The sequence below is a fragment of the Eptesicus fuscus genome, chromosome 1 (genome assembly GCF_027574615.1).
Source record: "Eptesicus fuscus isolate TK198812 chromosome 1, DD_ASM_mEF_20220401, whole genome shotgun sequence".
Lineage (NCBI taxonomy): Eukaryota > Metazoa > Chordata > Mammalia > Chiroptera > Vespertilionidae > Eptesicus > Eptesicus fuscus.
In genome coordinates this window covers 52,505,037-52,529,696 of record NC_072473.1, presented here as the reverse complement: position 1 = coordinate 52,529,696, position 24,660 = coordinate 52,505,037, and the positions used below count along the sequence as shown (strand labels likewise).

Here is a 24,660-nt window from a genome sequence, read left to right as displayed (position 1 = left end):
CCAATTGAAAAAAACAGTGCACCCAGTCGCCAGCCCGATTCGCACGCCTCCGTACCTCTGCTTTTCCGCGCCTCTGCATGTCCTATCCGGTCTCAATGTGCTTTTTTCTTTCCTTCTAGTTGTAGAACTTCTACTCAGCCAGCTTTCCCATGGTTCTGGGTGATAGTCGTTTTGTCTTTTAGTTGTAGTTTTGATGTGGTTGTGAGAGGCAGCACGTACAGGTGTCTACCTTATGCCGCCATCTTGGTTTTTCCTATAGTTTTCTTTTTGAGTGCTGTCTTTGTTTTTGGGATGTGTTCCCTCCTTTTATATATTTTTGGAAACAATTGTGTAGAATTTATGTTAGTTCTTTTCTAAATGTTTGGTAGAATTCTCCAGTGAAACTATCTAGTCCTGCAGATTTTTTTCAAGAGTTTTTAAATTACAAATTAAATTTTCTGAAAAGAGAACTGTTCAAACTATTTCATATTGGGTGAGTTGTGCTAACTTACGTTTTTCCATGAAGTGACCCATTTCATCTTAGTTATCTATTTTATCTGTATAGACTTATCCATATTATTCCCTTATTATTCTCCCCCCCCCCCCCCCCACCGATTGACCCCTCCAACCCACTCACTCCCTAGGTGTTCACAGCACTATTGTCTGTCCATTGGTTATGCATATATGCATATTAGTTCTTTGGTTAATTTCTCCCCATCACCCCTCCTTCCCTCTGAAACTCATCAGTCTGTTGCATGTTTCAATGTCTCTGGATCTATATTGTTTGTTAGATTCCACATGTAAGTGAGATCATGTGAAACTTGTCTTTCTCTGACTGACTTATTTCACTTAGCATAATGCTCTGCAGATCCCTCCATGATGTCCAAAAGGGTAAGCTATCTTTTTTTTAACAGCTGCATAGAATTCATTCCATTGTGTAAATGTACCACATCTTTTTTTATTCACTCATCTACTGATGGGCATTTGGGCTGTTTCCAGAACTTAACTATTGTAAGTAGGGCTGCTGTGAACATAGGGGTGCATATATTCTTTCTTATTGATGTTTCAGGATCCTTAGGATGTATTCCTAGAAGTGGGATCACTAAGTGAAATGGCAATTTCATTTTTAATTGTTTGAGGAAACTCCATTCTGTTTTCCACAATGGCTGCACCAGTTTGAGTTCCCACCAGCAATATACCAGGGTTCACTTTTATCCACATCTTCACAAGTACTTGTCATTTCTTGATTTGTTGACAGTAGCCATTCTGGCAAGTGAGAGGTGATATCTTATTGTTGTTTTAATTTGCATCTCTCTGATGATTAGTGACTTTGAGCATTTTTTCATATGTCTCTTGGCCCTCTCTATGTCCACTTTGGAGAAGTGTCTATTTAGGTCTTTTGCCTATTTTTAAATTGGATTGTTTGTACTATTATTGTTAAGTTGTATGAGTCATTTATATATTTTGGAAATTAACCCTTGTCAGGTGGATCATTGGTAAATATGTTCTCCCATACAATGGGATCCCTTTCCATTTTGTTGATGGTTTCTTTTGCTGTGCAGAAGTTTTTATTTTGATGTATTCCCATTTGTTTATTTTTTCTTTGTTTTTCTTGCTCTAGGAGATGCACTAGCAAACATATTGCTACAAGAGATGTCTGAGATTTTGCTGCCTATGGTTTCTTCTAGGATTTTTATGGTTTCACAACTTACATTTAGGTCTTTTATCCATTTTCAGTTTAATTTTATGTATGGTGTAAGTTGGTGGTCTAGTTTCATTTCTTTTTAATGTACCTGTCCAATTTTCCCCACACCATTTATTTAAGAGACTGTCTTTACTCCATTATATGCTCTTGCTTCCTTTGTCAAATATTAATTGAGCATAATGGCTTGGATTGATTTCTGGGTTCTCAGTTCTGTTCCATTGATCTATATGCTTGTTCTTGTGCCAGTACCAGGGTGTTTTGATTACAGTGGCTTTATAGTATAATTTGATATCCATTACTGTGATCCCTCCAACTTTGTTCTTCTTTCTCAATATTGCTGTGGCCATTTGGTTTCTTTTTTGGTTCCATTATAAATTTTTGGAGTATTTGTTCTAGATCTGTGAAATGTGCCATTGGTATTTTAATGAGGATTGCATTGAATGTGCAGATTGCTTTGGGTAGTATGGGCATTTTAATGATGTTTTTACCAATCCATGAACATGGTATATTTTCCACTTGTGTATATCCTCCTCTATCTCTTTATTCAATATCTTGTAGTTTTTCAAGTATAGGTCTTTTACTTCCTTGGTTAAATTTATTTCTAAGTATCTTAATATTTTGTTACTAAGATAAATTATTTTTTAGTTTCTCTTTCTGAGAGTTTATTATTGATGTATAAAATGCCATTGATTTCTGAGTGTTAATTTTGTATCCTGCTACATTGCCAAATTCATTTATTAAATCTAATCATTTTTTTTGGTGGCATCTTTAGGATTTTCTTTGTGATTTTCTTTTCAATATAATGTCATCTGTGAATAATGACCATTTTACATCCTCCTTTCCAATTTGGATGCCCTTTATGTTGTCTTCTTGACTTATCCCTGTGGCTAGAACTTCCAGTGCTATGTTGAATAAGAGTGGTGAGAGCAGACATCTGTCTTGTTCTTGTTTGTAAGGGACATGCTTTTAGTTTTTGCCCATTGAGTATGATGTTGCCTGCAGTTTGTCATATATGGCCTTTATTATGTTGAGGTAAGACCCCTCTATTCTCACTTTGCTGAGCGTTTTTATTAAAAAAAATGGGTGCTGATTTTGTCTAATGCTTGTTCTGCATCTATTGATATGAGCATATCATTTTTATCTTTCCTTTTTGTTTATTTGATATATTGCATTTATTGATGTGAATATTATACCATCTTTGCATCCCTGGAATAAATACCACTTGGTTATGGTGGATAAGCTTTTTAATATATTGCTGGATCCAATCTGCTAATATTTTGTTGAGGATTTTAGCATCTATGTTCATCAGGGATATTGACCTGTAATTTTCTTTCTTTGTAGTGTTTTAACTAGTTTTGGAATTAGAATAATGCTAGCCTCATAAAAAGACCTTGGAAGTGTTCCTTCCTCTTCTATTTTTTTGGAAGAGTTTGAGGAGGATATTTGAATATTTGATAAAACTCCTCTGTGAAGCCATCAAGTCCAGGAGTTTGTGGAAGGGAGAGGGATAGAGAGATAGTAACAGTGATGAGAAACATCATTTGGCTGCCTCCTGCATGCCCCTTACTGGGGATCGAACCCACCACCTGGGTTATGTGCCCTAACTAGGAATTGAACCAGTGACCCATTGGTTCGTGGGTCGACACTCAACCACTGAGCAACACTGTCCAGGCAGGAGTTTTTTTATTACTGCTTCGATTTCATTAGTTGTTATTAGTCTATTCAAATTTTGATTCTTGCTCAGTCAGTTTTGGAAGATTGTATGTTTCTAGGAATTTGTCCATTTTGCCCAGGTTGTCCAGTTTGTTGGCATATAGTAGTTTGTAATATTTTTTACAATCCTTTGTATTTCTGTATGTCAATTGTTACTTCACCTCTTTCATTTTTTATCTTATATATTTGGATCCCCTCCCTTTGTTTCTTTTTTTAACTTTTAAAATATGTTTTTATTGGTTTTTAGAGAAAGAGGAAGTGAGAGGAATCGAGAGATGGAAACATCGATGAGAAAGAAACATCATCAATCGGCTGCCTCCTGTATGCCCCCTACTAGGGATTAAGCTCGCAACCTGGGCATGTGCCATGACCAGGAATCATACCAGTGCCCTCTTGGTTCATGGGTTGATGCTCAACCACTGAGCCACACCAGCCAGGCTCTCTTTGTTTCTTTTCTTTTTTTTCCCAATATTTTTTATTAAGGTATTATATGTGTACATATCTTACCATTGCCCGCCCACTCCCATATATGCCCTCACCCCGCAGAGTTTTGCGTCCATTGGTTATGTTTATATGCATGCATACAAGTCCTTTGGTTGATCTCTTATCTTCCCCACCTCTCCCTAACCTTCCTGCTGTAATTTGACAGATTGTTTGATGCTTTACTGCCTCTGTATCTATCTTTTTGTTCAAGTTTATTCTCTTTGTTTCTTGATGAGTCTGGCTAGCAGTTCATCAATATTGTTTATCTTTTCAAAGAACAAGTTCTTGGTTTCATTCATCTTTTATATTGTTTTTTACTAGTCTCTATGTCTTTATTATTTCTCTGACTCAGCTAACTCTTAGGGCAAAGGTTCCACACCCAAAGAGGCAAGCCAACAGGACCAGAGACTACTACCCTACTCAGCACCCAGCTCTTAAAGCAGAGGTGACATTTAGAGAAAGGCGGTCCACTGTCCCTCCCCCACCCCCAAAGTTCTGGAGCAGAGGCTCATAGATTTTTCCCAGGGGGGAAAGTCATTACATAAGAACAGAGAGCTTTAAAGATTTCTCAAAAGGAACTGTACTTGAAACAGTGTGTGGGGAAGTTCCAATCAAAGAGTGCTCTTGAAAATAATGGAGACTTTGGTGCTAAACAAGGAAGAGGAGGATAGATTACCAGAGAGAACCATGGAAAGAGGCATCTAATAAGAGCTTCACTGGGGTCAGAACAAACCTAAAAGATTTTCCTCAAAGACTACCCCTTCAAAAAGGTCTGAATTTAATTGGTTTAGTGTAGAACAACATATGCCTTTGGGCACTGCTGAAAACAATAGAGTAATCATCATTCCATTAGTGAAGCCTAAAAGCTGGATGACCTCTTAGTAGAGGTACCACCTCACACCTGTCAGAATGGCTATCATCAACAAAGGACAAGTGTTGGTGAGGATATGGAGAAAAGGGAACTCTGGTGCACTGCTGGTGGGAGTGCAGACTGGTACAGCCACTGTGGAAACAGTATGGAGTTTCCTCAAAAAAATTAAAAATGGAACTCCCATTTGACCCAGTGATCCCACTTCTAGGACTATATCCCAAGAAATCAGAAACACTCATCAGAAAGAATATATGTACTCCTATGTTCATAGCAGCACAATTTACAATAGCCAAGATTTAGAAACAGCCTGAGTGCTCATCAGCAGATGAGTGGATTAAAAAACTGTGGTACATGTACACAATGGAATACTGTGCAGCTGTAAAAAAGAAAGAACTCTTACCATTTGCAACAGCATGGATGGACCTGGAGAGCATTATGCTAAGCCAAATAAGCCAGTCAGAGAAAGATAAGTATCACATGATCTCACTCATATGTGGAATCTAATGAACAACATAAACTGATGAATAAAAATAGACCCAGAGACATAGAAACATGAAACAGACTCTCAAACCTCAGAGGGAAGGCAAGGGAGAGTCGGGGGGAAGGGGAGAGAGATCAACCAATGAACTCATGTGTATATGCATAAGCCATAGACACAGACACTAGAGTAGTGAAGGCAGGGGGGGAGGAGGATAAGGTCAGAGAAGTCAATGGGGGAAAAGGGGAATATATGTAATACTTTCAACAATAAAGATTTTTAAAAATGAATAAATAACAGTTAACCAAGAACCCTATAACCAGCAAAATTATCTTTCAAAAATGAAGGTGAAGTGAAGACATTACCAGATAAATAAAACCTAAGAGAATGTATTGCTAGCTGACCTGCCTATAAGAAATACTAAAGGAAATTATTTAAGTTGAAAGCAAGTAACCCCAGACTTTAAATCCAAACAAAAAAAAAACTCTAGTAATTATATAATTACTAGAGGCCCGGTGCACGAAATTCGTGCACGGAGGGGGGGGTTGTCCCTCAGCCCAGCCTGTACCCTCTCCAATCTGGGACCCCTCAAGGGATGTCCAACTGCCCGTTTAGGCCCGATCCCAGGACATCCCTCTCACAATCCAGGACTGCTGGCTCCCAACTGCTTGCCTGCCTGCCTTCCTGATTGCCCCTAACCACTTCTGCCTGACTCTCACAATCCAGGACTGCTGGCTCCCAACTGCTTGCCTGCCTACCTTCCTGATTGCCCCTAACCGTTTCTGCCTGCCAGCCTGATCACCCACTAACCACTCTGCTGCCAGCCTGTTTGCCCCCAACTTCCCTCCTCTGCCGGCCTGGTCACCCCTAACTGCCCTCTCCTGCAGGGTTGATCACCTCCAACTGCCCTCCCTTGCAGGCTTGGTCCCTCTCAACTGCCCTCCCTTGCAGGCCAGGTGCCTCCCAACTGCCCTCTCCTGCTGGCCATCTTGTGGTGGCCATCCTGTGTCCACATGGGGGCAGGATCTTTGACCACATGGGAGCAGCTATATTGTGTGTTGCAGTGATGATCAATCTGCATATTACTCTTTTATTAGATAGGATAGAGGCCTAGTACAGGGGTGGGGGCCAGCTGGTTTACCCTGAAGGGTGTCCCTGATCAGGGTGGGGTACCCTTGGGGCGTGGGGCAGCCTGAGCGAGGGGCCTGTGGTGGTTTGCAGGCCAGCCACGCCCCCTGGCAACGCAAGCGGAGGCCCTGGTATCTGGAATTTATTTTCCTTCTACAACTGAAACTTTGTAGCCTGGAGCAGAGCCAAGCCTGGGGCTCCCTCCGAGGCCCGAAGCCATTTGTGTTGGGGTTATAATTGAAACTTTGTTGCCTTAAGCGGGTGGGCCTGGCCAGGGTGTGTGGAAAGCTTTGCTTCCCCTGTTGCCGGCGGCAACCCTGGCCTGCTCTCTCAAGCTCCATTCTTCCGCCATTTGTTTGAATTTGTTTACCTTCTATAATTGAAACTTTGTAGCTTGAGTGGAGGCTTAGGCCTGCAACGGCTGGCAGAAAGCTTGGCTTCCTCTGTTACCTAGGAAACCTTGCTCTCTGTGGCTGTAGCCATCTTGGTTTGGGTTAATTTGCATACTCGCTCTGATTGGGTGGTGGGCGTGGCTTGTGGGTGTGGCTTTGTGGGTGTGTTGGAGGTATGGTCAATTTGCATATTTGTCTATTATTAGATAGGATAGAAGACAGTATAAAGCATATTTGTTCTCTTAACTGCTTTAAAAAGCAAATGTATAAAATACATTATATTATATAACTGTTTTACTGAGCTTTTCACATTATAAAAGTGTAATATGAAAATAACAGCACAAAGAAGGCAGGTGGGAGCCTATTTTGGAGTAAGGAAATGACACTAAAGAATAACTCTAAGTCACACGGGAAAATGAAAAGAACCAGAAATTGTAAATAAGAAAGTTAATATAAAAAAATATAAATATATACTTGTCCTTACTTAGCTTCTTTTAAACACATAAAATTATATAAAGTGATTATAACTATTACGAGAGGCCCAGAGCATGAATTCGTGCACAGGTGGGGTCCAGCCAGCCTGGCCCCAATCTAAGCAGATCAGAGCTGGGCCTGTCAGGAGAAGGAGATGGCAGGAGGTTGGCCAGCCGGCCTACCCCAATCGGGGCCCAATCAGGGCCAGGCTGGCTGGGGGGAGGGGTCGTGAGTGATTGGCCGGTGGGCCCCCCCCCCGATTGGGGTTGGGGGCCGATTGGGGGTGAGGGCCGTTTGGGGGTGGGGCTGGCCATGGGGAGGGGCTATGGGCATTGGGCCAGCAGGTCCCACCCCCAAATGGGGTGGGGGGTGCCGATCGGGAGCCAGCAGCCTGGGGGAGGGGCCATGGATGGTTGGCTGGTCAGCCCTGCCACCCCTGTTCAGGGTGGGGGGGCTGATCTGGGGTTGGGCCGGGTGGGGGGAGGGGCTGTAGGAGGTTGGCCAGCTGGCCCTGCCCCCTATTGGGGTGGGGGATGATCAGGGGTGGGGCCAGCCAGGAGGAGGGGCTACGGGCTGATCAGGGTGGTGGGGGCCATTTGGGGATGGGGCTGGCCGGGGGGGGGCTGTAGGAGGTTGGCCAGCCAGCCTCACCCCCTATTGGGGTGGGGGGTGCAATCAGGGGTGAGGTGGCCAGGGGGAGGGGCTGCAAGCCTATCGTGGTGAGGCAGGCTGATTTGGAGCAGGGCTGGCCAGGGAGAAGGGTGGGGGGGACATTTGGCTGGCTTGCCCTTGATTGGGGTGGGAGAGTCTGATCAGGGGGAGAGGCCGTTGGAGGTTGGCCGGCTGGCCCCACCCCCTGATCGGGCCGGTTCGCTGGCCACAGTGGGTGTCATAGCAACCAGTCATTACAGTATTGTGGTCACTGGCTTTTTATATATATAGATTGTTGAATTGTCTACTTTAAAACTTACTGCAGAGCTACAGTAATCAGTACAGTGTGGTATTGCCATGTCCAGTATGGCTCAGTTGGCTGAGCATCATTCCTTGAACCAAAAGTTCATAGGCTTGATTCCTGGTCAGGGTATTGGGCTTGAGCCCCAGTAGGGGGCATGCAGGAGACAGCTGATCGATGTTTCTCTCTCATATCGATGTTTCTCTGTCCCTTACCTTACTTCCTTTCTAAAATAAAAAACATGTTTTTTAAAAAATACAGTGTGATACTGACATAAAGATAGATGTGAGTGTCCCCCCCACGTCCCGCATGATTCAGGGTTCAGGTTCAGGGTTCAGGTTCTGGAGGAGGCCGCACACAAATGAAAGAGACTAGAAAATATAAATTTGGGAATTGGGGGCCAAGCGGGAGCCCAGCTCAAGAGGAAGGACTCCGCTTTGCTCTGGCCTTGCGATCCCTTTTATTCAGGTTTTGAGATATACCCATAGCCCTTAGGCAGGCAATTCCAATGATAGCCCATCAGTAAGGATTTACATAAGACTAAAAGGTGGAAGTTGCTTCACTCCCTTTGTCTCAACTAGACAGTGAGTGCTTAGCTCTGACCCTTGCCAGAGCCTTCAAGGTTAACCAGCCTTCGGACTCCTTGTCCACCTCTCTCTGCTAGTGAAGGCAATGGGCAGTTTCCAACATCTCCCCCATTTCTTTTCCTTAAAAAAATTTTCATCTGCAGACTAGAAATCAACATATGAGAACAAAAATGAGACAAGCAATAATGGTTATGCTGAGAGGCAAATGAATCAGTCTGTAGTAAGTTTCTTTCCGGGCCAACAGTTTTTTGAGTCCCAATTTCAATGTCCAACAGTTCCTTATGTGTACATGTCAGCAATGATATGCTAGTTCTGGATGGTGGGTGAACAGTGGCAATGCAGGTCCCACCTTCTCTGGTTTTGGTCCTGGGCAATCTGCAGTGATGCACAGCTGCTGACTGCTACTATGGCAAGGTGTCTTCAGCGTCTTCCATCTCTGGACTGTTTCTCCTTTTGTCTTCATGGCTGGAGCAATCTGGTCAGCTCCTCTCTGGGATCCGTTGTTGCAGGAACCCACATGGTCTTGGGGTTGTTTTCTGGAAATATACAAGCATATTCTCGACCAAAGGTTAATAAAGGAATCTTTTCTATAAATTTGATTTGGGATCCTTTTTCATTTTTTGTCCAAATAATTTTCCTTTGGCTTATTTTGACACCATTATTGTTTTCATAGGTGTCCTGCTATCAGTATTACAAATGAAAATTAACCTTCAAAGTAAAAAATTTTCTTGATGTAATTTACTTACAAGATATTTTTCTTACAGGATATTATTCTACTAGCCCCCCCCCTTTTTATTTAAATATTAGGAGGCTTTTGGAAATTTTTACAATGCAGTCTTGATAACTTTTAATTTTAATTTTTTGCACAAAAATATGACTTTTGGATTCATTGCATGTTAAGCAACTTTACTATGAGATGAACCATCAGTAAAAAAATTTTAATTAATACTTCAGGAACAGTTTTTTGTCCAGTACAATTAATTTTTCTTAAATATTAACTTATTTTAATAGCCAATTTAAATTAATCTGAAATAAGGTTTATTTTTTAACTTCACTTGTCCTAGGTTATGGACAATAAACGACATTAATTGCAATTAGTCTTTGAGTAACTTTACATTAGCTATATTCAGGGAGGCAGGAACACAAATTATTTAATTTATGAGGCCAAATATATTGACTTTTAATTACAGTTCTTCAGATGCTTGAAGAAAACCTCTTTATTTCCTTCCAAAATAATTTTCAGGTTACAGAGGGCTTCATTTAAAAATATTTGTCTTTACAACAAGCAACCTACAGGGCTGCTGCTTAGCATTCAAGCCTACAGCCGAATAGCTAGCTATATTATAAGTAACTTTACATAAAGTTGACTACTATTTTACTGTCAGATTTAATACTTTAACAACAATCTTAGTTTACCCTGTAAATATTAGTGGAAGAGATGTCAAAATTTTTAAATTTCTCCTTTTTATTAAGCTAGAATTTTATTTTTTATTTTTTTTAAATATATTTTATTGATTTTTTATAGAGAGGAAGGGAGAGAGATAGTCAGAAACATCAATGAGAGAGAAACATCGATCAGCTGCCTCCTGCACACCCCCCACTGGGATTGTGCCCGCAACCAAGGTACATGCCCTTAACCGGAATCGAACCCGGGACCCTTGAGTCAGCAGGCCGACGCTCTATCCGGTTTCGGCTAGAATTTTATTTTTAAAGAGTATCCCCTTTGGCTAATTTGCATATACAGAGGGATCATAGGAGGTCTCCATAACTTTCTTAGAAGACTTAATCAAATTGCTTACAAAGACATTGGCTTATTCAAAGGGAGGGTTGGGCCTTTGCTGTTTCAAGATGGCAGCCCCCATGGGAGCAGCAAGACATGTGGCCATCATGGCGCTGCCAAGGCAGGCAGTCCTCATGGTGACTGTATAAACTGTTAAAGCCAAAACTACACTGCAGACAAACAGAAATCTCACTAGCTGTTTCTGGTCTTTTGATATAACTTAATTTATATGAGACTTGATTATATTTTAAAAAGCTAATTTATAAAGTAATTAAAGTAGGTATCTTTAATTAAAAAGCAAAGCAAAGCAAATTTAGTAAATGTTTACGTCTGATTCACAAGGCGAAAACCTTGCCCCACCTCCATCCTAATTAAAAATGCAGGTGGCTAGAGGCTTTTTGTCATTTTATATTTTACTTTTTTTTATTTATTTTAAATATATTTTATTGATTTTTCACAGAGAGGAAGAGAGAGGGACAGAGAGCCAGAAACATCGATGAGAGAGAAACATCGACCAGCTGCCTCCTGCACACCCCCCACTGGGGATGTGCCCGCAACCAAGGTACATGCCCTTGACTGGAATCGAACCCGGGACCCTTGAGTCCACAGGCCGACGCTCTATCCACTGAGCCAAACCGGTCTCGGCTTTTTGTCATTTTAAATTGTTTTACAATTCTGCTGTTAAAAATTTGGCTTTATTTAGAAATTTTGTTTTGTCCTCCTTAGAGGCCAAAACTTTCATAACATTTATAAGTAAAATATAATTATTAATTTTTATTTGATAAAGCTTTCCATGCAATTTCAAGTATATTAGATTGGTAAATTCAAAATATTTCCTTTAAGAAGAGAGAATAATTTCTTGAATTACTCTGGGCCCTTAGAGATCTCCAAGAATCATCTCTCGGTTAAAGCCTTGAAATTGAACGTGGAAAAAAACATCAAACAAATATCTATATATGATATAAAGATCATATTACTTTTTATAATTATCTTAATATATCAATTAAATTTAAAATGATTTTTACATTAAAAATTTTGGTTGGGAGTCACAAAATTAATCCTCTTTATTTAATTAGACCAATAAGCAACATATTTTGGATTCCTAATTATCAGAGAAAACACAACATCTTATTTTCTCAAAAATAAATTTTTATACTTTAGGCATTTAATTACCACAACCACATTTTCTCCCAATTTAATTTGAATCCTGAACTTTTAAAGCTGGCAAGTCAAATATTTAGCAGTTCCCAGATTAATAACACTTTACATTTCTAAGAATAAATTTCAAAGATACAAGACATAATCAATTAATAGATTCAATTCTATCCTCTAGATTTTTTATGAGGCAAATTTAGATGAATATTTTAGCATTTTTTCATTTAAAAATATCTAAACATTTAATAAAGTTTATTATTTATATAATTAAGCAAACTTCTAAAATTTTTAAGCCGCCTTTCTGGATGGCGAAATACCGTACTTTCCAACATATAAGACGACTGGGCGTATAAGATTTCCCTGGGTTAAAAAGTCGTTTTATACACCGGAAAATATGGTATATTGGACTATATTGATGGGATTAGATATAATGGATTAGATATATTGGACTACCGTATTTTCCGGCGTATAAAACAACTTTTTAACCCAGGAAAATCTTATACGCCCAGTCGTTTTATACACTGGAAAATATGGTAGGTTTGGTCTTTTCAAATGTAAATTACCACATTCCTTAGCATACTGGGAGAGTGGGCTTCCATATTGGCTTGCCACATGACTCTCCCTTCCCCCACATCCTGCTTGCTTTGGGAGAAATTTCAGTAACAGATCTGGCCGAATTTCTTTTCATGCTTAATAGATAAAGACAGATCTTAAATTTTTTCCTTTTTTGCTTTCTGAAGTAATTACTAGCACCTAATTTGGCCAAATTTTGCATTTCCCTGCAAGTTCTTCTATAATTTTTAAACAAAACTTTAATCTCATTGCAGGAGAGCGGATAGCCCTGCCCTCTCCTGACAACTTTGAATTTATCTGCACCAGAGGCAGTTTCAGCAGTGGAGTTTCATTTCTTATTACATATTTTAGATTCCAAATACAAATTAAGATTTTAATTTGAACAAGAAACCACATTCCTTAAGCATACAAACCAAAAGTCTATAATAAAGTTTACTTTATAACCTAATTCTGCCCCATTAGCCTGGCTGAAAAAGACGTTCCCACCCACCCTACTTACAGATCGAAACTTCTGCAGCTGATCGTGGGTTTTGCGTGCGGTGATTTTCCCTCACCTATATGGTGAATTCTTCCCCACCTTTTCAGTGTATTCTTCCTTTCTTAGCTCTAGGCAAAATATCATCCCCTCCAGAGGTCCCACATCGAAGGCGCCAGTTGTGAGTGTCCCCCCACATTCCACGTGGTTCAGGGTTCAGGTTCAGGGTTCAGGTTCTGGAGGAAGCCACACACAAATGAAAGAGACTAGAAAATATAAATTTGGGAATTGGGGGCCAAGCAGGAGCCCAGCTCAAGAGGAAGGACTCTGCTTTGCTCCGGCCTTGCGATCCCTTTTATTCAGGTTTTGGGATACACCCATAGCCCTTAGGCAGGCAATTCCAATGATAGCCCATCAGTAAGGATTTACATAAGACTAAAAGGTGGAAATTGCTTAGCTCCCTTTGTCTCATCTAGACAGTGGGTGCTTGGCTCTGACCCTTGCCAGGGCCTTCAAGGTTAACCAGCCTTCCGGACTCCTTGTCCACCTCTCTCTGCTAGTGAAGGCAATGGGCAGCTTCCAACAGATAGACATAGATAAATCAAGTAGAATTAAGAGTCAGAAACAGCCCTGACCTGTTTGGCTCAGTGGATAGAGTGTTGGCCTGCGGACTGAAGGGTCCCGGGTTCGATTCTGGTCAAGGGCATGTACCCTGGTTGCGGGCACATCCCCAGTAGGGGGTGTGCAGAAGGCAGCTGATTGATGTTTCTCTCTCATCAATATTTCTAACTCTCTGTTCCTCTCCCTTCCTCTCTGTAAAAAAATCAATAAAAATATATATATATATATTTAAAAAAAAATATATATATATATATATATATATATATAATTTTAAAAAGAGTCAGAAACAAACCCTCACATTTATGGTCAATTGATTTTTGACAAGATTGTCAAGACTATTTAGTGTGAAAAAATAGTCTTTTTAACAATGTTTCTAGGAAAAGTGCAAAAAAATGAAGTTGGGACCCCTACCTCACACTATATACAAAAATTATCTCAAAAAGGATCAAAGACCTAAATGTCAGAGCTATAAATATAAAACTCTTAGTTTTATAAACTAACATTATAAAACTCTTAGAATAGTCTTAAATCTTTGTGAATTTCATTAGGCAATGGTTTCTTAGATATGACACCAAGAGCACAAGCAATAAAATAAATTAGATTTCAGCAAAATTAAAACTTTTCTACAAACAAAAACATCAACTAAGTAAAAAGATAACCCACATGATGGCAGTATCATATATCTGGAAATCATATATCTGTTAAGGGACTTAGACTTAAAGTATATAATCAACTTTTATAAATCAGCTAGAGGCCCGTTGCACGAAGATTCGTGTGGTAGGCCTTCCTTCACCTGGCTGCTGGCAACGGTTTTCCTCTGGCACCCAGGACCCAGGCCTTCGCTCTGGCCGGAGTCTGCAGGCTTCTCGCTGACTCTGTCCAGAGTCTGCAGGCTTCTTGCTGACTCCGGCTGGAGTCTTTGCTCCACTACGGCTGGAGCGCCGCTCCTGTAGCTCCCTCCACCCCCCGCCCTTCTCCTCATAGCAGGTGTCCTGCCTCACCCAGCTGCTCCACGCCTGGAGCAGCTGGGGGGTGGGGCCACTACCATCTTTATCCTGCTAATTTGCATATTCCATCCTGATTGGCTGGTGGGAGTCATGGAGGTATGGTCAATTTACATATTTCTCTTTTATTAGTGTAGATAATATAAAGATAACTAATTTTTTTAATGGGCAAAGGATCTGAATAGACATTTCTCCAAAGAAGATAAACAAATGATAAATATGCATATGGAAAGATTCTTAACACCATTAGTCATCAAAAATTGGCAAAGCAAAACACAGTGATCTACCACTTGATACCCACTACAATGGCTATAATCAAAATTACAGAAAATAACAACTATTGAGAAGGATTTGGAGAAATTGGTACCATTCTACACTGTGTGGCTGTAAAATGGTACAGTTTCTTTGGAAAACAGTTTGGCAGTTCCTCAGGTGGTTAAACATAAAGTTACCCAGCAATTTCATTTTCAGAAATGAAAACATATGCCAAGCAAAGACTCATACATAAATGTTCATAGCAGCATTATTTATAATAGCCCAAAATTTTATCAACTGATGAATGGCTAAACAAAATGTGGTATTTCCATACAATGGAATATTATTTGGCCATTTAAAAAAAAACACAAAATACTGACACATGCTACAATATGGATGAACCTTGTAAACATTAGCTTGCTAAGTGAAAGATGCCAGTCATAAAGGACTATGTAATGTGTGATTCCATTTATCTTAAATGTTCAGAATAGGCCAAGCTATGAGAGACAGAAATTAGATTAGTGTTTGCCCAGGAATTTGGGGGGGAAGGGCCTTAATAGGGAGAAATGGGGAGTGACTGTTAATGGCCATAGGTTTTCATTTCAAGGGAATGTTAATATTCTAAAATTTATTGTGGTGATAGTTGCAGAACTGTGTGAATATACTAAAAACCACTGCCTTGTACACTTTTAAGTAGAAAAGTATGTATTTTATATCAATAAAGCTGATGTACACAATATTTACTTCAAGAATCCTGAGGAGAGCCTAAAAAGATAGTCATTTATGTTTCAGTATACCTACAATTTTGTTAGAGATACATATGACTGCCATATTTATTAAAGATGTTGAGGACAGAGAAAACTGGCTTCAGATAACGAGCCTCAGAAAATCATCAAACACCTCCATTTGATGACACTGATTTGTGTTTCACATAGGCAAGTCAATGTTAATTTGGGGTAAGTAGCTGCATGGATGCATTTTTTAATATGTATTTTTATTGATTTCAGAGAGGAAAGGAGAGGGAGAGAGAGAGAAACATCAATGATGAGAATCATTAATTGGCTGCCTCCTGCACACCCCCTACTGGGGATTGAGCCCAAAACCCAGTCATGTGCCCTGACTGAAAATTGAACCATAATCTCTTGGTTCAACCACTGAGCCAAGCCAGCCGGGCCATGGATGCATTTTTTATTGAAGATTAATGTTTCTTCTGAGCAGTGCTGGACATGAGGAGAGCTAATACAAATGAAATAAAACCCCTCCAGTGTTTCCTAACTCATTGAATGGCACTACCATTCTTCCATTTGCCTAAGAGTTATCCTCAACTCCTTCCTCACTCCCTTTTCTAGTCTATCACCAAGTCTAACTCCTAAATATCTCAGTTTCATTCACTTCTTCCTGTCTTCCACCTTCACCAACCTAGTTCAAGTTACCATCTTTTACCTCAGCTACTGCAGGAAACTTTTAGCTGCTCTCCTTGCATCTTTTTCTTTCTTCTATGCCTTTCTTCATCCAGCAACCAGAGCAAGCTTTTAAAATTTAAAATGTGCAACCTTGCTTAATCTTCTACAGTAGTTTTCCATTGCTCTTTTTTTTTTTTCGATGATATTTATTAACACTGGGGACAGTGAAACAAGGAAGGGCCTAAGATTAATAGAAGAGTGACTAGGTTGGGAAATGAGCCAGTTGCTCTTTTTTAAAAAAAACAAAATCTTTATTGTTCAGATTATTACAGATGTTCCTCTTTTTTTCCCCCCATAGCTTCCCTCCACCCAGTTCCGCACCCCACTCCAGTCCTCCCCACCCCACGAACCTCATTCATAGGTGTAAGCTCTCTGTATAATCTCTTCCCGCACCCCACACAACCCCTTTCCCCTGAGAATTGTCAGTCTGCTCCCTTTCCATGCCCCTGATTCTATTACATTCACCAGTTTGTTCTGTTCATCAGGTTTTTTATTCATTTGATTTTTAGATTCACTTGTTGATAGATATGTATTTGTTGTCACTTGGTTGTTCATAAATTTTTATCTTTACCTTTTTCTTCTTCTTCCTCTTTTAGAGAATACCCTTCAGCATTTCATATAATACTGGTTTGGTGGTGATGAACTCCTTTAGCTTTTTCTTGTCTGTGAAGCTCTTTATCTGACCTTCAATTCTAAATGATAGTTTTACTGGGTAGAGTAATCTTGGTTGTAGGTTCTTGCTGTTCATCACTTTGAATATTTCTTGCCACTCCCTTCTGGCCTGCATAGTTTTTGTTCAGAAATCAGCTGACGGTCATATGATTACTCTCTTGTAGGTAACTAACTGTTTTTCTCATGCTGCTTTTAATATTCTCTCTTTGTCTTTTGCCCTTGGCATTTTAGTTATGATGTGTCTTGGTGTGGTCCTCTTTGGATTCCTCTTGTTTGGGGTTCTCTGCGCTTCCTGGACTTGTAAGTCTATTTCTTTCACCAGGTAGAGAAGTTTTCAGTCATTATTTCTTCAAATAGGTTTTCAATATCTTGCTCTCTCTCTTCTTCTGGCACCCCCATAATTTGGATGTTGGTATGCTTGAAGTTGTCCCAGAGGCTCCTTACACTATCTTCATATTTTTGGATTCTTTTTTCTTTTTGCTCTTCTGGTTGGGCGTTTTTTGATTCCTCGTATTTGAAATCTTTGGCTTGATTATTGAGATCCTCTAGTCTGCTGTTGGATCTCTGTATATTATTCTGTATTTCAGTCAGTGTATGCTTAATTTCTAGTTGGTCCTTTTTCATATCCTTGAGGGTCTCACTAAATTTCTTGGAGGTTTCTAGAAGATTCTTGAGCAACCTTATAACCGTGGTTTTGAACTCTATATCCAGTAGTTTGATTTCCTCCATTTCTTTCATTTGTGACATGTTTCTTTGTCTCTGCATTTTGGCTGCTTCCCTGTGTTTGTTTCTATGTACTGGGTAGCTGCTAAGTCTCCTTGAGTTGATAGAGTGGCCTTGTGTGGTAGGTGTCCTATAGGGCCCAGTGGCTCAGCCTCCCCAGTCACCTGAGGTGGATGCTCTTGGTGCACCCCTTTGTGGGCTGTGTGCACAGTCTTGTTATAGTTAAGCCTTGCTTGCTGTTAGTATCACTGGGAGGAATTGACCTCCAGGCCAATTGGCTGTGAGGACCAGCTGTTTCTACACTGGAAGATCTGTTGCACAGGAGACACCCTTATGGTGCAGGACTTGCTTCAGGGGGGCTTTGGTGCTCACTGATACTGCCCCTTGAGTGTGTCTCTTATGGATGTGAAGATTTGTAATCCGGTATGGTCTCACACTGACCACTGAGTACACTGGCTCTTGGATCTCCAAGGAGGTGCAAGGTCAGCCACTGTCTGGGGCTGCCCAGCAGGAGCTACAGAGACATCTGCAGATTCCTCCTCTTTGTATGGGGTTTGGAATTGCCCAGATGAGGCCCATCTGTGAAGCAAGGCAAGCTGCTGCTGCCTGGCCTTGGGCCTTCTTTTGGAAGCTCTGGGGCTCTCTGACCCAGCTGCAATTTGACAGGTTTTATGTGGAGAAAGGACAGTCCATTCATATGCAAAAGCCGATGCACACAGCTTGGGTGGGGTTGTATATTGGGCGGGGCGGGGCGGGGTCTCTGGGAATCGCCAGGGCAGAGCAAACAGCAATGGCTGCCAGTCAGCCCTGCACCAGAGAGGTCCCTAGGTCTCCGCGTCCCACACCCCCATGCAGGAACAATGATCACTGCGGGCACCTCTGAGAGAAAGCCGCCCTCACGTTCCTGTCCCGATGCCAGACAGTCCAGTTTCTCCCCGTATGTGTCTGGGTCCCCCAGAGTCTCGCCAGGAACTGGAGTTCAGAGCAAGCGGGAGCTTGTATCTCCCTCCCGATTAAAAGAGCAGCACATCCAGGTGCCAGCACTTCCCGCACCTCCGCATCTCTTACCAGTCTCAATGCTCTTTCTTCACCTCTCTAGATGTGGAACTTCCACTCAGCCAGCTTTCCCACGGTTCTGGGTGGTAGTTGTCCTGCCTTTCAGTTGTAATTTTGATGTGGTTGTGAGAGGCAGCAAGTATAGGTGTTTACCTATGCTGCCATCTTGGTTCTTCCGAGCCAGTTGCTCTTAAACACCAAAATCCTGAATGTGGCCCACAAGGCCATGGTTGCTTGTCTGAGCTCATCTTGAGCCACTCTTTCCTTTACTCTCTGCACTGTTAGCCACACTATACTCTATAAGGTCACTAATGACCACCTCCTAGACAAATTTAATGGCTTCTTTCTTTTCCCTGGCCTTCATTATTGACCACTGCCTCCTTATTGAAATTCTCTCTTACTTTTTCCTTTATTTTCTCATCATTCTGTGTGTCTTTTTCCTCTTACTACCCAACTATGAATGTTTCCAATATTCTTTAGTCTTTATCTCTCTACATTCTATACTCTGTCCTTTAAGTAAATCGATTGGCATCAACCATTAACTGAGTTCCAGTCCATATCTATAAACAGCCTATGTGATACCTCCAAAGTTACCTCAATCCCAAAATGATTAAAATAAAACTTATTAGTGTCTTGATCCTGTATCCCCAGAAACATTTCTTTCCTATTTCTTCTTTCACTGCCATCAGCATTCTCTCAGCCATTCTATGTACTTTAGAACCATTTTCAATGGTCCTAGCTTATAGTCCCCATATCAAGTAAGTTACCAGGTTCTATTATTTCTTACATGTTTCCATTTCCATTGCCACTATTTTAGTTCTGACCCTCATCACTTCATCCTTAGACTCTTAGAACTCCATTTAAACAAATCTTGCTGTCTGTGTTTTCTCTTACTCTAAACACCACTGGCATTTCAATCTTATTAAAGCTCCAATTTCATCATATCACTTTCCTTCTCATAAAGTTTCAATGACTTCTAATTACCAGCAGAAGAAATTCTGAGATCTGTGGCTTATAATGCAAAATCCCTTACATTCCAGGCCAACATTTCAAAATTATATTCTACAAGATGTTAGTAAAAATCTGCATACCCTGGATTAAACAAAGTTATGTGGTTTCTTTACTGTAAAACTTCCTAAAACTTTTAGTGAACTAATGTGCATTACAATGCTCCAAAAAGGTTTATATAGAATGCAGTATTTCCAAAACATATTTGACCCAATTATTATGACCATCTATTAACATTTCTTGTAACACTGATGTTCTAAGAAAAAGCATTTAGGAAATACTGGGGTACCCCCTCCTACATTTCTAGTCTTATTTCCCATTAATTTATTTACATAAAGTGTCTGCTTAGGCCAAATAACTATTAGTCTCCCTGAGACATGCTCAGTCTCAAGTACAATCCAAGTTTTTATTTATTCTGTTTTGCCCATATGGAATGCCCTTCCCTCTCTGATGTCTATATATTTGTAATTTTATTTACATAATTCATATATCTTAAAATTCACAATTTCAAAGTATACAATTCCATTGTTTAGAACATTCACAAAATTGTGCAACTATCACTAGTACCTAACTCCAGAATATTTTCATCAGCCCAAAAAGAAACCCCATAACTATTAGCAGTCATTCCCCATTACCCCTCCCCCAGCCCCTGGCAACCACCAATATGCTTTCTATCTCTATTTGCCTATTCTGGACATTTCATATAACCCTTGTATATCTAGATCCTACTCATATACTCTAAGACCATGTTTGTTTGTTCAGTCTTTTTTTTAATTATTCATTCAGTTAAAATCACAACATTGTTAGACACTGCCAGGCTGTGAATATGTAAAGTAGATGATACTTTGCCTTGAAGAAACTCCCAGCCTAGCAGAAGAGATAGACAACACAGTGTTATAAGTGCTATTGTAGTGCTGTGAACAAAGTGCCATAGGAACAAATTGGTGGGGATAATAACTTGTGGAGAATCAGGGAAAGCTTCACCAAGTAGGTTGCATTTGACCAGATATCGATTCATTTGTTCATTCGTTGATTTATTCATTCAGCAAACACCTATTGTGCCCCTATCATGTACCAGGCACAGTGTTGGATTCTGAGTATACAAAGATGAACAAGACAAATTCCTGTTCCTCAAGGAGATCAACAGTCTGCAGGAGATAAATTATATAAATAGTTTCAAACAACCTGATAAGTTGTGTTAGAAGAATTTAATACTTGGTATGGTAACAGAGAGATAGGAGTAACTAACTCTTTGTGAATTTGAAGAAAAAATAAAAGTTTACCAAGTGGACAAGGGGTTGGCATTTCAAGCAGAGAAACTAGACCTCTGATTGTGCCAGCCTAATGCTCTTTTCTTTCACTGAACGAGAATGCTTAATGCCTGTGTTGCTCTGACTAACCCTTAGTTATAAATCTTGTGTAGTCTCTTTATATGAAGATACCTTGTCTCCCCAAAGGCACTATGTGTCCTTTCGGATAAGAGCTTTATCTTGTCCCTCTTAGCATCCTCATTTTCATAGTGTTTTATGCATTGTGATTTTTAAAAACCCTCATCCAAGGATATGTTTTTAGTGGTTTTTGGAGAGAGGGGCAGGGAGATGGAGAGAAAGAAACATCAACTGGTTGCCTCCTGTACATGCCCAACTGGGGATCAAACCCTCAACCTGGGTATGTGCCCTGACGGAATTGAACCCATGACCTTTCAGACGCTCCAACCAACTGGGCCACACCAGCCAGGGCCATAATAATTATTTTATAGATCCAAATTAGTGAATTACAGCTGAGACAACATCATTCACATTCTCAATGTCATTGACGACTGTTTCCCCTTCCAACAACCTGAGACCTAGTGTGTAGATGAAGGGCTTTAACATGGAATGAGCACATGGGTGCTCCCTTTGTAGTCCATCTCCTGTACAAGAACTAAGAAAGTTGCTCCCTAAGACTGATCCTCTTCACTATTGCAAAATCTTGTACTCATCCATGTTAAACACACTCATAGGGAAAAGGGACCATCTTAGAAATGTACCCTTTGTTCATAGCCAGGTAGATCTTATCAACACTAAAGATTAATATTTATTTTTTAATTACATTTAGTTGATGTTAAGTAAAAACAGATTACCCTCCATATCCAATTTTTGCCTTAAAGGCAAGAACTGAGTTTTCCTGGAGAAGGAATTCTGTCTCAAGACTTTCACATAGAAGTCCTGCCTAAGTTTCCAGCCTGCTCGCCTGCCACACAGATCTCAGACTCAAGATTGCAACATCAACTCTTACCTGAATTTATAGCCTACCCTACAGATTTCAAACTTGCCAGTCCCCGCAATTGTGCGAGCCACTTTATTAAAATCAATATCTCTTCCTCCCTAACTCCCTCCATCCCTCTTTCCTTCCCACGCGCGTGTGTGTATGCAAAAAAAAAAAAAAAAAAGATTAATGTAATTTCTATTTCAAACACGTACTAATTTGGGTGAAGAAACAATAAATTCAATAAAACTGCTTCTTGACAACCTTCTCTGAAAATTAGAGGATTACAGGTAGGTATTAAGGAGATCATTGACTGAAGACAGGACCAAGGAAAGCCCCAAACAAAATACAGATTTTTCTCCTGCTTCAGGGAGACCAGGACTCAGTCCAGGATGGCTTCATTGCTTCTTCGGTTTATGTCACTTCATGAGTTCTTGATCTGGAGTATTCTACAGCTGACAAAGCTTCGAAGTGCTCTTTTGCTCTCCAGGCACACATGATGTCAGCAGAGCACCCATTATTATTTTTTAAATATATTTTTTATTTATTTCAGAGAGGAAGGGAGAGGGAGAGAGAGATAGAAACATCAGTGATGAGAGAGAATCATTGATCAGCTGCCTCCTGCATGCCCCAACTGGGGATCGAGCCTGCAACCCGGTATGTCCTCTTGACTGGAATCAAACCTGGGACCTTTCACTCTGCAGACCAACACTGTAGCCACTGAGCCAAACCAGCTAGGGCAAGTACCCATCCTATCTAAGAAAAGATTAATATGCAAATTGACCATCACCCCAACACACAGATGGCTGCCCCCATGTGGACACAAGATGGCCACCACAAGATGGCCAGCAGGGGAGGGCAGTTGGGGGTGATCAAGCTTGCAGGGGAGGGCAGTTAGGGGTGACCAGGCCGGCAGAGGAGGGAAGTTGGGGGCAACCGGGCCTGCAGGGAAGGGCAGTTGGGGGGGACCCAGGCCTACAGGGGAGGGCAGTTAGGGGTGACCAGGCCTGCAGGGGAGGGCAGTTAGGGGTGACCAGTCCTGCAGGGGAGGGCAGTTAGGGGTGACCAGGCCTGCAGGGGAGGGCAGTTAGGGGCAAACAGGCTGACAGGGGAGCAGTTAGGCATCACTCAGGCTGACCGGGGAGTGGTTAGGGGGTGATCAGGCTGGCAGGCAGAAGCGGTTAGGGGCAATCAGGAAGACAGGCAGGCGAGCAATTGGGAGCCAGCAGTCCTGGATTATGAGAGGGATGTCCGACTGCCCATTTAGGCCCGATCCTACCAGGATCAGGCAGTCGGACATCCCTCGAGGGGTCCCAGATTGGAGATGGTGCAGGCTGGGCTGAGGGACACACACCCCCGTGCATGAATTTCGTGTACGGGGCCTCTAGTTATTTAATAACAATGGGATGCAGCACTGATAGAGTCAGTGCTACAATAATTGTGATAGTATACCCACTGTTCTTGGATTTCAGGAAGGCTACCCAGAAATGGAGATTCTCTGGCTAATGATGATGTCCTGGAATATTGGAATATATATGTATGGCAGGAGAAAGTATGTATCTGCTGAAAAATGGTGTGGCCTGTCATTGCGTTTTCTTGACCACCTTGGCTCCCTCAAGAGAATCTATGAAACTCAGGTGAGGAGGGAGAGGCTAGAGGTGGATGGCAGGACTCATGGCAGAGAGGTTCTATCTGGGCTCTCAGTAAAGATTCAATGATACTTTTCTTGGCTAGGAAAGATTCTTGATCATTGTACCTCTCGGTGGAACTGCAAGAGTTAGGGGACTGTAAACAGTAATTTCTTAGAGTGAAAACCAGGAAGGATGGTGAACAGGGGGAAACTTAGGGATAGCAAATGAAATCTAATTAAGAGGAATATCAAGAGTGGGCTACAGATAGGTGCATCACTGTCAGTGCTAGTGCATGCAGGGAAGTACTGGCCTCTGTGAACAAAGACTGTTTAAAAAGGTCTTTTCTCCAGGAACTATTCTGAGTTGCAGACTTCTAGGCCATTAAATTAACCAGGAGAGGCTTTAGTGGAGAAAAAGTCTTGTTAAGAGCAAAGGATCATTTATGCTTTGGGTATCTTCTCCCTTATAATAGCTGTCTGTCCCTAGAAAACGGGCCTAGTATGAATAGGGTCCCTCTTCCCCAAGAGTGTACTATATTTTCTCCCCAATGTGGCTCAGGTATGGGTTACAGGGGTGGGTAATGTCCAGCCCGCAGGCCACATAAGGCCTGCAAAATCATTTGTTATGGCCCTACCAAGGCAATTGCAGGCGGGATTAAAAATTCAATAAATCTAGGAGCTTTTTTTTCATAGAAACATAAATTTATATTAAATGAATTATATTAACAAAGGATGTTATAAATATCCAATGGCCCTTGGTAGAACAAAATTTCCCCACCCCTGGGTTAGAGTATCATGACATCACCATGGCTTGGGGAAGCTTTCCCACATATCCTTTCCCCTCAAGAAATCTATTTGCTATTCTTTTTTCCAGGTGAATATTCTGTATAGTGAGCTGGTGGAAGCATTACATAAAAACAAGGGCTCAATTTTTCATGAAGAGTGATAACTGCTGGAACAAGCCATGTGAGCAGGCCAGCTGACAGCAACTGGGAGAAGATGCATGGTCCTGACACTTTGAATATCTAAATTATTGTTAAACTTTCTCTTACGTTTTTGTTTCTGATTTCTCAGGCTTTATTTTCATGTGGTTAAATAGCAAGTTCTAAAATAAAAGCATTTTGACTCTTACCACTGTAACCAGCTCATTTCTGGGGGGCAAATGAATTTTCCAAAGTGATAAGAATTATATATTGAAATAGTCCACGTGAGAGCAAGATGATTCATGTCCCATAT

General features: G+C 41.0%; 1 protein-coding gene across 1 annotated transcript in view; it reads left to right on the top strand.

Moving 5' to 3' along the window:
- TEX11 (testis expressed 11) overlaps positions 1-24,370 on the top strand; it is a 479,256-nt gene extending 454,886 nt beyond the window's left edge. Inside the window, exons 28-29 of the mRNA XM_054718924.1 lie at positions 23,267-23,431; positions 24,299-24,370. Coding sequence (XP_054574899.1) covers positions 23,267-23,431; positions 24,299-24,370 — 237 coding nt within the window. The remainder of the gene's footprint in view (positions 1-23,266; positions 23,432-24,298) is intronic.
- The last annotated feature ends 290 nt before the right edge of the window (positions 24,371-24,660 follow it).